The 15399-nt window shown below is 44.2% G+C and overlaps 1 protein-coding gene across 5 annotated transcripts in view; it reads right to left on the bottom strand.

The window, feature by feature from the left end:
* The window catches only part of SLC49A3 (solute carrier family 49 member 3), a 711721-nt gene that overhangs the window by 453732 nt on the left and 242590 nt on the right, over nt 1–15399 (bottom strand). For all 5 annotated transcript variants that reach the window (XM_033918077.1, XM_033918067.1, XM_033918090.1 and 2 more), the window contains one exon: nt 4220–4378. In XM_033918077.1, the coding sequence (XP_033773968.1) occupies nt 4220–4378 (159 nt within the window). The remainder of the gene's footprint in view (nt 1–4219; nt 4379–15399) is intronic.

Genomic DNA, 15399 nt, shown 5'->3' with positions numbered 1-15399 from the left:
TGGAATAAAGGGAGTACTAAAGGAGGACAAAGCCATTGCCGACAAACTGAACACATTTTTTGCATCTGTATTTACCGAAGAAGATATATCCAATATACTAGAAGCCAACAGGCTATATACAGGAAACAAAGACGGGAAACTGACAGGGTCGGCAGTCAGTATAGAAGAGGTATGCAGACAGATAAGATAGGCTTAAATCCCTGGGACCGGATGGCATCCACCCGAGGGTAATCTAGGAACAGAAAGGGGTTATAGCTGAACTGCTCCAACTAATAGCCAATTTGTCGATCAAATCAGGAAAGATTCCGGAAGGCTGGAAAGTGGTGAATGTTATGCCGATCTTCAAGAGAGATTCGAGGGGAGATCCGGGAAACTACAGACCAGCGAATCTGACTTTGGTACTGGGAAAGATGGTAGAGGCAATGATAAAGGACCGCATCATTGATCACCTTGACGGACACAATCTGATGAGGACCAGCCTACAAGGCTTCAGCAAAGGAAGATTTTGCTTGACAAACTTACTGCAATTCTTCGAGGGAGTAAATAGGCAGCTAGACAAGGGTGACCCATTCAACATCATATATCTAGATTTTCAGAAGGCGTTCAACAAAGTCCCACATGAATGTCTACTTCGAAAAATTGTGAGCCATGGAATTGAGGGTGATATACTCACATAGATTAAAAACTGAGAATGGGGGTAAATGGACAATACTTGGACTGGAAAAGTGTCATGAGTGGAGTGCCGCAGGGTTCGGTGCTCGGGCTCATGCTCTTCAACATATTTATAAATGACCTAGAAATTGGCACAGCGAGTGAGGTGATTAAATCTGCAGACGATACAAAGTTATTCAGAGTAGTGAGGACACAGAAGGATTGCGAAGACCTACAACGAGACCTAAACACACTCAAGGAATAGGCCACAAAATGGCAAAATAAGGTTCAATGTGGATAAGTGCAATGTGATGCACGTTGGTAACAAAAATCATATGCACGAATACAGGATGTCCAGTGCCGCCAGGAAAGAATCTTGGGAGTACTTGTAGACAAGTCAATGAAACTATTCACGCAATGCGCAGCGGCGGCAAAAAGGGCAAACAGAATGCTAGGAATGATTAAGAAGGGGATCACAAACAGATCTGAGAAGGTTATCATGCTGCTATACCAGGCCATGCTACGCCCCCACTTGGAATACTGTGTCCAACACTAGTCGCCGTACATGAAAAAGGACATAGTACTACTTGAAAGGGTCCAGAGAAGAGCGACAAAAATGGTTAAGGGACTGGAGGAGTTGCCACACAATGAGAGGCTAGAGAAACTGGGCCTCTTCTCCCTTGTAAAGAGGAGACAGAGGGGACATGATCGAAACATTCAAGATATTAAAGGGAATTGACTTAGTAGAGAAAGAGAGATTGTTCACCCTCTCCAAGATGGACAGAATGAGAGGGCACTCGCTAAAGTTAAAAGGGGATAGATTCCATACAAACTTAAGGAAGTTCTTCTTCACCCAGAAAGTGGTAGAAATCTGGGACGCTCTTTCAGAGGCTGTTATAGGGGAAAGCACCCTTCAGGGATTCAAGAAAAGGTTAGATAAGTTCCTGCTGGACCAGAACATACGCAAGTAAGGCTAGACTCAAATAAGGCATTGGTCTTTGACCTAAGGGCCACTGCATGAGCGGACTGCTGGGCGCGATGAACTACTGGTCTGACCCAGCAGCGGCAAATCTTATGTTCTTACTTCTATCATATTTCCCATGAGCCATCTCTTCTCCAGGCTAAAGAGCCCTAATCACTTTAGCCTTTCCTCATAAGTTGTACCATCCCTTTTATCATTTTTGTCACTCTTCTCTGTTCCTTTTCTAATCTAATCTAATCTAATCCTTAGGTTTGTATACCGCATCATCTCCACGTTCGTAGAGCTCGACACGGTTTACAGTAGGAGAAACAGGAAGGAACTACAACAGAGGGTTAGAGGTAGAAGTGTGAAGAAAATTTAGAGGACTTGGGATGCCAAGATATAAGAGTTTCCTTGATTCCTAAGTTGGAGGGAGACTTACATTTTTTGAGAAAAGCCAGGTTTTCAGATGTTTGCGGAAAACTTGGAGAGAGTTCAAGTTCCGAAGAGGGGAGGTAAGGTTGTTCCAGAGCTCAGTGATTTTGAAGTGGAGGGAGGTCCCTAGCATTCCTGTGTGGGAAATGCCTTTTAGCGAGGGGAAGGATAGTTTTAATTTGTGGGAGGATCTGGTGGTATTAGGGTTTGAGGAATTCCAAGAAAGAGAGATAAAGGGAGGGAGGATACCATATAGGATTTTGAAAGTTAAACAGGCGCATTTATAGTGGACCCTGGCGATTATCGGAAGCCAGTGGAGCTTGGCCAGGAGCGGGGAGACATGGTCAAATTTACTTTTAGCGACGATGAGCTTGGCCGCGGCATTCTGAATCCGTTGGAGTCTGTGGAGGTTTTTCTTAGTTAGGCCTAAGTAGATAGAGTTGCAATAGTCCAATCTGGAGAGGATGATGGATTGGACAAGGAGGGTAAAATGTTTTTGAAGGAAGCAGGATCTAACTTTCCTCAGCATGTGAAGGCTGAAAAAGCATTTTTTTACCAAGGATTGGAGGTGGTCATTAAAGGACAATGTGGAATCAATGATGATGCCCAAGACCTTGCTCGAGAACTCAAGCTGCAGAGAGGAGCCAGAGGGTAGTGGGATGGAGGTAGGTAGGTGATCTAGTTTTGGACCGAGCCAAAGAAGTCTTGTTTTGGACTCATTCAATTTCATTTGCACAGTGTGGGCCCAGGATTGTAGGTTCATTATACAAGAGGATATGTTCTTATATCTTTTTTAAGAATGGTGACCAGAATTGCACACACTATTTGAGGTGTGGTTGCACCATGGAGAGATACAAAGGCATTATAACATTTTCATCTTTGTTTCCCATTCGGTTCCTGATAATTCCTAACATTCTATTTGCTTTCTTAGCTGCCGCAGAACACTGAGCTGAGGGTTTCAATCTATCCTCAACAATGACATCTAGATCCTTTTCCTGGGTGGCGACTCCTAAAGTTGAACCTTCTGTAGTCTGGGTTCCTCTTTCCCATATGGCATAACTTTGCACTTTTATTCTTTATTGAATCACAGCTCTTTATTTTATTTATAGCTATTAAGCTAACATATTAAAAACAGACGCTTATCATTCTCAGCAAAATATTGATTCAGTTTCCAGTAACGCTGAAACAAGTCATGTGATTAGATGGTATATCACAATATCTAAAAATTCCAGCCATTTACAACACCCATGGCGGAACAAGTATTAAAGTCAATAGCAGCGTTAATGGATTGTGCAACTAGTGCAAATTGTGCAAAGAATTTTTTGTAATGTGCTGAAGTGCTATTAAAGTGCTGGTTAAAGTGCCATGTGCTTTTTATTTCAATGCCTGGCCCCCCGACTCAGGTTTCGTATTCTTCGTCAGGAGGGGTCTTCTCAGGCAAACTACATCTTCTTCCGGTGTCGTTCCCCGATGTAGTTTGCCTGAGAAGACCCCTCCTGACGAAGAATACGAAACCTGAGTCGGGGGGCCAGGCATTGAAATAAAAAGCACATGGCACTTTAACCAGCACTTTAATAGCACTTCAGCACATTATAAAAAATTCTTTGCACAATTTGCACTAGTTGCACAATCCATTAACACTGCTATTGACTTTAATACTTGTTCCGCCATGGGTGTTGTAAATGACTGGAATTTTTAGATATTGTGATATACCATCTAATCACATGACTTGTTTCAGCGTTACTGGAAACTGAATCAATATTTTGCTGAGAATGATAAGCGTCTGTTTTTAATATGTTAGCTTAATAGCTATAAATAAAATAAAGAGCTGTGATTCAATAAAGAATATTATTACTTTCATCACAGAATTCTAGTGACTTTCTCCCTATTAGTATTTTATAACTTTGCACTTTATCACATTAAACATAATTTGCCATTTTGATGCCCAGTCTCATTAGCCCCATAGCATAGAAGCCAACGTTTCAAAATGACTGGGAGTGCTCAACTCAAAACTAAGTGCCTCTCACTGGACACAATGAAGGAGCTTGCTCAATATTGTGGGGCCCAGACACCCACAAAGCTGGCACTTATGCCCCATAGAGGTGTCTTCTGTGTGTACCGATAACTACATAACTTAGCTATACAGTATGTACCCCATAAAGTCAAACTTACGGAGAACTTCAGTCCTGTAGTGTCCAGTATCCATGATGTCACCAATCCAAATGGGATAGTAATTATCAAGTATACAAGTGATAACCAGTTGACTTCAGTTGGGGAACACTGAAAGTAGTCCGCTGTCTTATCAGCCACTGGAGCAAAACTCAACCACAACTGTAAAATAAACACAATACAAATGAGTTGGTAACACAGTAATAAGATAGTAGATAAAAGAGCAAAATCTGCCCAGTAATGATTTGTCTAGTATGGGTAAATGTGCATATAAATTCCCTTGTGGAACTTAATAGCCAAGCTCCCTTCCTCTGTTGCTCAGATAAAATATTAAATATTAATTGCCTTTTAGACCTGTAACTGCTGTACCATGTAGACAACCCTCAATGCTTTGCTTTTAAATCCAGTGGTTTTAGGATTGTAAGTACCAGTCTGTGCAAGTTACCACAGTGCTTTATTTCCATTCTCTTAAGTCTAAAGATCCTCTGTGTTTATCCTAGGCTTTATTGAATTCTGCTACTATTTATGTATGGTTGTACAGTGGTGCCTCGCATAACGGACGCCTCGCACAGCGAACGCTGCGCATAACGAACTTTTTGTCTTGCTCCCTATAACGAACTTCGTTTCACACAACGAAGTCGCCCGAGGGGCCCGGGGGGGGGGGCGGAACTACTCTCGCCGCTTCCTAATGTGAGCCGGGAACAGCAGCACCCTCCTGTCTGAATGCAGTGTTCCATCATCTCCCTCCACCTTACCTTAGATGCCGAGTTTTCCGGCTTTCTTTTTCGGCCAGCCACACACTTTCAAAGAGCAGCACATGCGCGCATGCTCTGTTGTTCAATCTTCTCCTCTGACGCAACCGGAAACCGGAAGTTGCAGGAGAGGAGAACATTGATCAACTTCAGCAGCTGCGCGTGCACAGCTTTTTGAAAGCGTGCGGCTGGGTGAAAAAGAAAGCTGGCAAACTCTGCATATAAGGTGAGGTGGAGGGAGGGAAATGTAGGGCTGCAGAACGAATTATTTTGTTTTACATGTATTCTTATGGGAAAACAGGGCTGCAGAACGAATTATTTTGTTTTACATGTATTCTTATGGGAAAACGCGTTTCACACAACGAACGTTTCACATAACAAACTTGCTCCTGGAACGGATTAAGTTCGTTGTGTGAGGCACCACTGTACCCTAATCTCTGAGAGGGTGGTCCAGGCATCCATCACTATTTCCAAGAGCAATTATTTTCTGAGTGTAACCCTCTTGAAGCTTCTTATTGCAACCCCTAGTTCTATACAGTAAGTTTGCTTATTGAGCATTACTATCATCTTATTAGGTATTTAAATGTCTCTATCATACCCCTTAAGTTTATTATCTTTTCTAAGGCAGTGTTTCTCAACTTCTTCAAGCCAAGCACCCACTAAGTCTAACAAATATTAACTGAGTACTCCTGCCCAAGCTCCGCCCCCAGACCTGCCCACATAATAATAGTACTTATTGTAATGCCATTTCTTCCATCCATTTTTCATATACAAACAATATAATCGTATTAATACATAATGGTAACCACAAAATTTTAAAAAACACAATGCACACTGTACACACAGAAAAGGTTAATTATCATTTATATTCTTTTTCTTTCAAAGAGGAAAAGGCAGATGACTTTAAAATATGCACTGTCACCTTGTTAACCAATATAGAAAAATAGACAAATATAGTGCAGATATAAATTCTCAAAACTGCCACATTTTGATCACTAATTGAAAATATAATCATTTTTCCTACCTTTGTTGTCTAGTGATTTCATGAGTCTTTAGTTGTACTCCTTCTGACTGTGCATCCAATATTTCTTTCTTTCTGCCTTCTACATGCTTCCTCTCCTCTAGGCCTCATTCCCTTCACCAACCAACATCTCTCTCTGTCCCTCATGAGTCCAACTTTTCTTCCTCTCTTCTCCACCCCTATTGGCAACATGTCTCTGCAAAATAGGTGCTACCACTGCATGTAGCTGGCACAAACACTTCCATTCCTTCACCCATTTTAGAAAAGGCTCTCAAGGTAATTCTATAACTAGACAAGAGCAGTGTACATAATTGCTGAGATCAAGTTACCCCTTTACTTTATAGTGAACACTAGCTACCTATTTCAAACTGAATTATTTTTTAAGATTTTCATACTGGCTCACCAAGTTCTGTATACAGGTATTCTACCATTCCTTAGTAGTGCTAGTCAAACAAAATATCCTTGTTCTATCCTATTGAGTAGTCACATTTTTAGATAACATTTAGCTCATGTTTAAAGGAACTACTCTTCCTCCCTGGAACCAATTTCTTCTTAGCATTCAACTTGACACTTCTCTCAAGAATTTTAAGCAAAATCTTAAAGACATTATTTCACAAAGGCATTTTCCCCAGATTAACAGATTGCATACATGCTCCACAGGTACCTTATCTGTCTCCATCAAGAGTCTTGGTCTCTGCTCCCCACCCTTTCATAAGAACATAAGCAATGCCTCTGCTGGGTCAGACCTAAGGTCCATTGTGCCCAGCAGTCCGCTCATGCGGCGGCCCAACAGGTCCAGGATCTATGCAGTAATCCTCTATCTATACCCCTCTATCCCCTTTTCCAGCAGGAAATTGTCCAATCCTTTCTTGAACCCCAGTACCGTACTCTGCTCTATTACGCTCTCTGGAAGCGCATTCCAGGTGTCCACCACACGTTGGGTAAAGAAGAAGAACTTCCTAGCATTCGTTTTGAATCTGTCCCCTTTCAACTTTTCTGAATGCCCTCTTGTTCTTTTATTATTCGAAATTTTGAATAATCTGTCACTCTCTACTCTCTCTATGCCCTTCATGATCTTGTAAGTCTCTATCATATCCCCTCTAAGTCTCCTCTTCTCCAGGGAAAAGAGACCCAGTTTATCCAATCTCTCAGTGTATGAAAGGTTTTCCATCCCCTTTATCAGACGCGTCGCTCTCCTCTGAACCCTCTCGAATAACGCCATGTCCTTCTTAAGGTACGGCGACCAATATTGGACGCAGTACTCCAGATGTGGACGCACCATCGTCCGATACAATGGCAGGATAACTTCTTTCGTTCTGGTTGTAATACCCTTCTTGATTATGCCTAGCATTCTGTTTGCCTTCTTAGCGCCCGCTGCGCACTGTGCCATCGGCTTCATTGTCATGTCCACCATTACCCCCAAGTCCCTTTCTTGGGTACTCTCATTTAATAACATCCCTCCCATCGTATAGTTGTACCTCGGGTTTCTGTTTCCCACATGTAATACTTTACATTTCTCAACGTTGAACTTCATCTCGTCGCCCATTCCCCTAGTTTGTTCAAGTCCCTTTGCAATTCTTCGCAGTCCTCTTTAGTCCGAGCTCCACTAAATAATTTGGTGTCGTCTGAAAATTTTATTATTTCGCACTTCGTCCCTGTTTCTAGATCATTTATGAATATATTAAATAGCAGCGGCCCGAGCATCGAGCCCTGTGGGACCCCACTCATGACCCTCCTCCAGTCCGAGAAATGGCCCTTCACTCCTACCCTCTGTTACCTACCCGCCAACCAGTTTCTGATCCATCTATGTACGTCTCCTTCAGTTTCTGGAGTAGGCGTTCATGGGGCACCTTGTCAAAAGCTTTTTGGAAATCTAGATATATGATGTCTATGGGGTCTCCTTTGTCCATCTGTTTGTTAATTCCTTCGAAGAAGTGCAATAAGTTCGTTAGGCACAATCTCCCCTTGCAGAAACCATGTTGGTTGGTTATCAGAAGTTCATTTCTTTCAAAATGTTCATCGATGTTTTCTTTTATCAGTGCTTCTGCCATTTTCCCCAGAACCGAGGTCAGACTCATCGGTCTGTAGTTTCCCGGGTCACCTCTTGATCCCTTTTTAAAGATGGGCGTAACATTGGCTATCTTCCAGTCCTCCGGGATCATGCCTGTTTTCAGGGATAGATTGCAAATTTGCTGCAGTAGTTCCGCTATCTCCTCCTTTAATTCCTTCAGAACCCTTGGATGGATTCCGTCCGGACCCGGGGATTTGTCATTTTTAGTTTTTCTATCTGCCTGCGTACATCTTCAAGGCTCACTTCCATGGATGTTAATTTTTCTGATTGATTTCCATTGAAGAATTGCTCAGGTTCTTCTGGGTTAGTCGACGCCTGTAATTTGTCCATTGTTTCTTCCCAGCCTTTTTTCCCCTCGGTATCCTCATGGGATACCTTCTTCCGAATCGTCGACGCTTGGTCGACTGTCGGCTTTCCCCTTCTTCTTAGTTTAAAGCCTGTTCTATTCCTCTCCTGACGTTGTTTGCTAGAAGTCTTGTTCCCGCCGCACTCAGATGCTGTCCATCTCTCCTGTAGAGCTTGCTCTTGCCCCAGAACGTTGTCCAGTTCCTCACAAAGTGGAACCCTTTTTCCTCACATCATCTCCTCATCCACGCATTTATTGATTGTAGTTCCTCCTGCCTTTTCACATCTACCCTCGGTACCGGTAGGATCTCTGAGAACGCTATCTTCTGGGTCCTCATCTTCAGCTTCCTTCCCAGAATCTTGAACTGTTCTATCAGCGTGCTTCTTCTGTAGTCTCTCCTGCTGACATCGTTCATCCCGAAGTGGATCATTACTGTGGTCTCTTCCGTCTCCGCTCCTTCCAGGATCTTTCCAATTTTGTCCACGATGTCTTTGGTTCTCGCTCCTGGGAGGCAGGTCACCAGTCGATCCTCTCTCCCTCCTGCTATATGGCTGTCCACATGCCTTAGGTTCGAGTCTCCCACTAGGATCGCTGACTTTCTCTTCTTTAGGTTTCTCTTTGGTCTCAGGTCAATGTCCTCGGTGTGCTTCACTGCTTCCTCTCCTGGGCATCGACTAGCCATTTTCTCCCCCTCGTGCGATGTTCCTCTGTGGGTGTCTTCTATGAGGTCATCTGCTTCTTGTTCTCCCGTCCATGTTGGTGTAACTTCATCTTCATTTGAAGTTTGTTTTCTTCCACTCTCCTCCTGTAGGCTTCCTCAATGAATTTCTCGAGTTCCCTGACCCTCTCCACGCGACATCCACTATTCAGGCAAACTGGGAAAATCCCTTCTCTTCAAAATCACAGGTCTTTGGAACGACCTCACCACCCCGCTGCGGAACCTGAGCTCCCTTCAGTTATTCCGCAAACAACTGAAAACCTGGCTTTTCAGCAAATTGTAGCTCTATCCTTCCCCCCCTTTCTCTCCCCCCTTCTACACATAAGTTCATGTAATCCTTTTTCTTCTTCTCTACCCACTATTTTAAGTTCTTGTAAACCGTGTCGAGCTCCATTCTCATGGAGATGATACGGTATATAAACTTAAGGTTTAGATTAGATTAGATTCATGAAGTCTATAGCTGTCCTGATTGGGTCCTCTGTAGTGTGAAGACCTTCTAGCTCCTGTATCTTGTCCTCTAGTCGCTTTACTTCCTTCTTCAAGCTTTCCAGCTCCTGGCACCGACTGCATACATATGACTGTCTCCCCGAGGAGAGGTAGTCATACATATGACAGTCTGTGGAGAACATTGGAAAGATCATCTTCTGGTTTCCCTCTGCTTCCATTGTCACTCTCTCTCTCTCTCTCTCTCTCTCTCTCTGCCTGCTGCTGGTGTCCTCTCTCTATCCCTCTCTGCCTGCTTGCTGTCCTTCCCTGGTGTCCTTCGGTGTAGTGACTTGGCCTTTCTTGAGACCCTTCGCAAAGGTGCTCTCGCTAAGGCGAGTTCGCCGCACGCCGAACAACCGTGCGCCGTTGGCTCCTCCCCTTTTAAGGGTGAGCTTTGAGTCTGCTTCGGGTGATGTCAGGGAGTGGGCGGAGCTACCTCTTGCTTCAGCCCCTCACCCTCTGCCTTCTCTCTGCTTCCTCGTGCCTTCTTTGGTGGATTTTCTCCTCTCTCCCTACTCTGCTTGACTTCACCTGCCTGCCCTGAACTCAGGCAAGCTGGATCTTCAGAAGCTGTGCAGCGTTGGCTCCTCCCCTTTTAAGGGGGAGCTTCGAGAAAGGAAAATGGTAAAACCAGAGGTCATATTTTCAGGTTGAGGGGTGGGAGACTCAAGAGCAATGTAAGGAAATTCTTCTTTACAGAGAGGGTGGTGGATGCCTGGAATACGCTCCTGAGAGAGGTGGTGGGGACGAAAACGGTGACGGAGTTCAAAAAAGCATGGGATCAACACAGAGGATCTAGAATCAGAAAATAATAGTAAATATTGAAGAACCAATGCCAGTACTGGGCAGACTTCCACGGTCTGTGTCTGTATATGGCCATTTGGTGGAGGATGGGCTAAGGAGGGCTTCAATGGCTGGGAGGGTGTAGATGGATTAGAGTGAGTTTTGACGGAGATTTCAGTAGTTGGAACATAAAAACAGTACCGGGCAGAGCTTTGGATTCTTGCCCAGAAATAGCTAAGAAGAAAAAGAAAAAAAAAAAAAACACAACAAATTTTTAGATTGAATCAGGTTGGGCAGACTAGATGGACCATTTGGGTCTTTATCTGCCGTCATCTACTATGTTACTATGCTAGAGGACACTCACCTTGAATTTTTGCTGAGGTTCTTTGGGTTACCTATCAGATCTTCACCAATAGAGTCTGATGGACCATTATCAAGTATGTCGTCCTCTGATTACTTAGCATGGGCCTATATGGGCAACAGCTGTTCTTTTGACTGAGCTTTGTTCCCTTAATTCATGCTATGATGCCCTGTGGAGCACACTTTGGATCACTTCAGGGCTTGGATCTGCCTACTTATAAGCAATATCGAGCTGGGGAACTTTGTTCAAGACTAATGGCTGTTCCTGGATAGCCACTCTCGGGTCTGCTTGGATTACTCATGGGATCAACCTGCCTTCATGTTGGATCCTATTGTGGATTGAAGATATACTATGAACATAAGAACATAAGAAGCGCCATCTCCGGATCAGACCTTCGGTCCATCAAGTCCGGCGATCCGCACACGCGGAGGCCCCGCCAGGTGTACACCTGGTTTATTTTATAGCCACCATATCTTTATATGCCTTTCTCAAGGAGATATGCATCTAGTTTGCTTTTGAAGCCTGGGACTGTCGATTCCGCAATAATCTCCCCTGGGAGAGTATTCCAGATGTCCACCACTCTCTGTGTGAAGCAGAACTTCCTGACATTAGTCCTGAACTTGTCCCCCCTTAGCTTCATTTCATGTCCTCTTGTCCGTGTCAATTTGGACAATGTAAATAATCTTCTCTGCTCTATTTTGTCGATTCCTTTCAGTATTTTGAAAGTCTCGATCATATCCCCCCGCAGTCTCCTTTTCTCAAGGGAGAACAATCCCAGTGTTTTAAGTCGATCCTCATATACCAGTTTCTCCATACCCTTCACTAGTTTAGTTGCTCGTCTCTGCACCCTCTCCAGCAGTTTTATATCCTTCTTTAGGTAGGGAGACCAATGTTGGACGCAGTATTCCAAGTGAGGTCTGACCATTGCCCTATAAAGCGGCATTATTACTTTCTCCGATCTACTCGAGATTCCTTTCTTTATCATGCCCAACATTCTATTTGCCTTCTTTGCCGCTGCCGCGCATTGTGCCGACGGCTTCAGGGTCCTATCTATCAGTACACCCAGGTCTCTTTCTTGTTCACTTTTTCCCAGAGTTGCACCTGTCATTTTGTACTCGTATTCCTTATTCTTACTGCCTAAATGCATTACCTTGCATTTCTCCACGTTGAACCTCATTTGCCATTTCTCCGCCCATTTTTCTAACCGACACAAATCGCTCTGGAGTTCCTCATTATCCTCCTGCAATCTGATTGCCCGGCAGAGTTTTGTGTCGTCTGCAAACTTGATGATCTCACTGGATGTTCCGTTTTCCAAGTCATTGATATAAATATTAAAAAGGATCGGCCCAAGTACCGAGCCCTGGGGTACACCACTAGTCACTTTCTCCCAGTCAGAGAACTTCCCATTTATGCCCACTCTCTGCTTTCGGTTTTCCAGCCATTTGCCTATCCATCTTTGTATATCTCCCTCTATGCCATGGCTTTGTAGTTTCCTGAGAAGTCTTTCGTGTGGAACTTTGTCGAACGCTTTCTGGAAATCCAAGTATATTATGTCCACCGGCTTTCCACTATCAATTTGCTCGTTCACGGTCTCAAAGAATTGGAGTAAATTCGTCAAACACGATTTCCCTTTCCTGAATCCATGTTGACTGGGTTTCATCAAGTCGTGTGTGTCCAAGTGCTGAACTATGCTATCCTTGATCAGTGATTCAATCATCTTGCCGGGGACAGACGTAAGACTCACAGGTCTATAGTTGCCCGGTTCTCCTCTCGATCCTTTTTTGAAAATTGGTGTGACGTTTGCTTTCTTCCAGTCGTCTGGTATCTGTCCAGTTCTGATTGACAGGTTTGCAAGTTTTTGCAATAACTCTCCGATTTCAACCTTCAATTCCTTCAAGACTCTCGGGTGAATTTCATCCGGTCCAGGGGATTTGTCACTTTTAAGTTTGTCGATCTGGTAGTATATCTGATCCAAGTTCACTTCAACTGTGGTGAGGCTGTCCTCTATTTCTCCTGTAAACAGTTTCTCCGCTTCAGGTATTGTTGAGGTGTCCTCCTTAGTAAAGACGGAGGCAAAGAAGGAATTTAGTTTGTCTGCGATTTGTTTATCTTCCTTGATGTACCCTTTTATTCCCTTGTCGTCCAGGGGTCCCATTGCCTCTTTTGCAGGTTTTTTCCCCTTCACGTATCTAAAAAAGGGCTTGAAGTTTTTGGCCTCCCGGGCTATTTTTTCCTCATAGTCCTGTTTTGCATCCCTCACCGCTTTGTGACATTTCTTCTGCTCATCTTTATGTTTGTTCCAGGCTTCGGTTGTCTTCGTGCATTTCCATATTTTGAAAGAGTCCTTCTTTTCTTTTATGGCTTCCTTCACCTGTATGGTAAGCCATGCCGGTTCTCCTTTGCCTTTAGTTCTCCGATCTTTAGAAATCCTCGGAATGTAGAGATCTACTGTTTCAAGTTTGTCCACCATCTTCTCGAGTCGTTTTGTTACCATGGCTCTCATGCAATCGTATTTACCCTTTTTAAAGTTTAAGGTGGTGGTTAAGGTTTTGGCATGTTTCCTTTTCCCGATGTCCAGTTTAAAGTTGATTACATTGTGATCACTCGTTCCCAATGGAGCCCTGACTTCTACTTCTGTTATCGGTCCCTTGAGACCATTTAAGACTAAGTCCAAGATGGCGTCGCCTCTTGTCGGCTCTTTTACCATTTGCTCCAGGAAGCAATCCCCTAGCACCTCCAGGAACTTGGCCTCCTTGCCGCAATTGGAGGCTCCTAGTTTCCAGTCTATTCCTGGGAGATTGAAGTCTCCCAATATAACTACATTGCCTGTCTTGCATACTTGTTTGATTTCCTCCATCATTTCTGAGTCAGTGTCTACCGCCTGTCCTGGGGGACGATAGTAAAGGCCAATTTTTGTATCTGCGCCATTTTGACCAGGAATTTTGATCCAGAGGGACTCCAGCTTCTCTTTCCTGTCTGTTGTAATCATTCCAACAGAATCTATTTCTTCCTTAACATATAGGGCAATACCTCCACCTTTCTGCCCTTCTCGATCCCTTCTATATAGTTTGTATCCCTGTAGTACTGTGTCCCATTTGTTTTCTTCATTCCACCATGTTTCTGTTATGCCAATGATATCCATGTTCTCATGTCTTGCTATCATCTCTAGTTCTCCCATTTTGTTTCCTATACTTCTAGCATTTGTATATATGCATCTAAGTTCCCTTCGTGTTACCTTTTTGGACCTTCTACTCTTGGCTGTCCTTACAGTTTTATTTACGGTATCCTTTACTGCTCCTGTGTTATCTTCCATGTTTGCTGTGTGGTCTTCCCCTCCTGTGTCTGAGTTGTCCCTTCCTGCTTGTTCTCCTTTGTTGGCTGTGAGGTCGACCTCTCTTATGTATGAGTAGTAGTCCTTTGTTCCTACGTCGGGGCATCCTGTTGTCCATATCATCGACCGGTGGTCGACTGTCGGCTTTCCCCTGTCCTTCAGTTTAAAGCCTTCTCTATTGCTTTCTTCATGTTGCCTGCCAAAACTCTTGCTCCTTCCTTGTTGAGGTGTAGTCCATCCCTTCTGTAGTACTTGCTTTTTCCCCAGAACGCCGTCCAGTTTCGCACGAAGTCGAAGCCTTCGTCTTCGCACCATCGTCTCATCCAGGCGTTGATTGCTTGCAATTCCCCTTGTCTCTTTCCATCTGCTCTTGGTACAGGGAGGATTTCAGAGAAGGCCACCTTCACCTCCCTGATCTTCAGTTTTCTTCCGAGTGAGCGGAACTGACCCTTCATCTCTTCCCTGTCATACTTCCGCCCGTTCACATCATTTGTTCCCACGTGGATAAGCACAGCGGTGTCCACTCCCCCTGCGCCATCTATGATCCTGGAGATCCTGTTGGTCACATCCTTTACTCTTGCTCCAGGCAGACAGTTCTAGACAGTTTGTTTTATTATAATCTTATTTGACCAAAAGTTTGCTATGCTTTTGGGGTTGTGTGAATGTAAGGAACTAGCTATATAAGGGCCAGGTGGAAGGTATGGGGTAAACTTAGTGTGTGTATGGGGTATGCTTGAGGTGGGTCTTTTGCAAGGCAGGTGTCTGGGGTGGGGTGGGGGATATAAATTATATTGTTAACTTGACCTTTTGAGCTTTGATACCTACCTAAAGTTATTTCCTTTGGGTACCTGTCATTATACTTGTGTTGTGGGGGTTTTCCTTATGATGTTCACAGGACTGGAGGAGTGCTGTGGGGGTGGTGATTGGAGGGTGGGCTAGGGCATATGTGCTTGGAATGGGGCAGGAGAGTGGTTTATCTTGGTTACTAGGTGCACTGTTGCATCAGAGACTACGCATTATTCAGAAAGCACAGTTACTTACCGTAACAGGTGTTATCCAGGGACAGCAGGCAGCTATTCTCACATGTGGGTGACGTCATCCGACGGAGCCCCGATGCGGACGCCTCACAAGCAGACTTGCTTGAAGAAACTAGAAGTTTCGAATCGCCCACATCTCGCATGCACGAGTGCCTTCCCGCCCAGTGCACCGGGTGCGTCTCCTCAGTTCAGATAGCTAGCAGAGAAGCCAACCAGGGGAGGTGGGTGGGTTGTGAGAATAGCTGCCTGCTGTCCCTGGATAACACCTGTTACGGTA

The sequence above is a fragment of the Geotrypetes seraphini genome, chromosome 1, assembly GCF_902459505.1.
Source record: "Geotrypetes seraphini chromosome 1, aGeoSer1.1, whole genome shotgun sequence".
In the NCBI taxonomy this organism is placed as follows: domain Eukaryota; kingdom Metazoa; phylum Chordata; class Amphibia; order Gymnophiona; family Dermophiidae; genus Geotrypetes; species Geotrypetes seraphini.
This window is presented reverse-complemented; position numbering and strand designations above follow the sequence as displayed.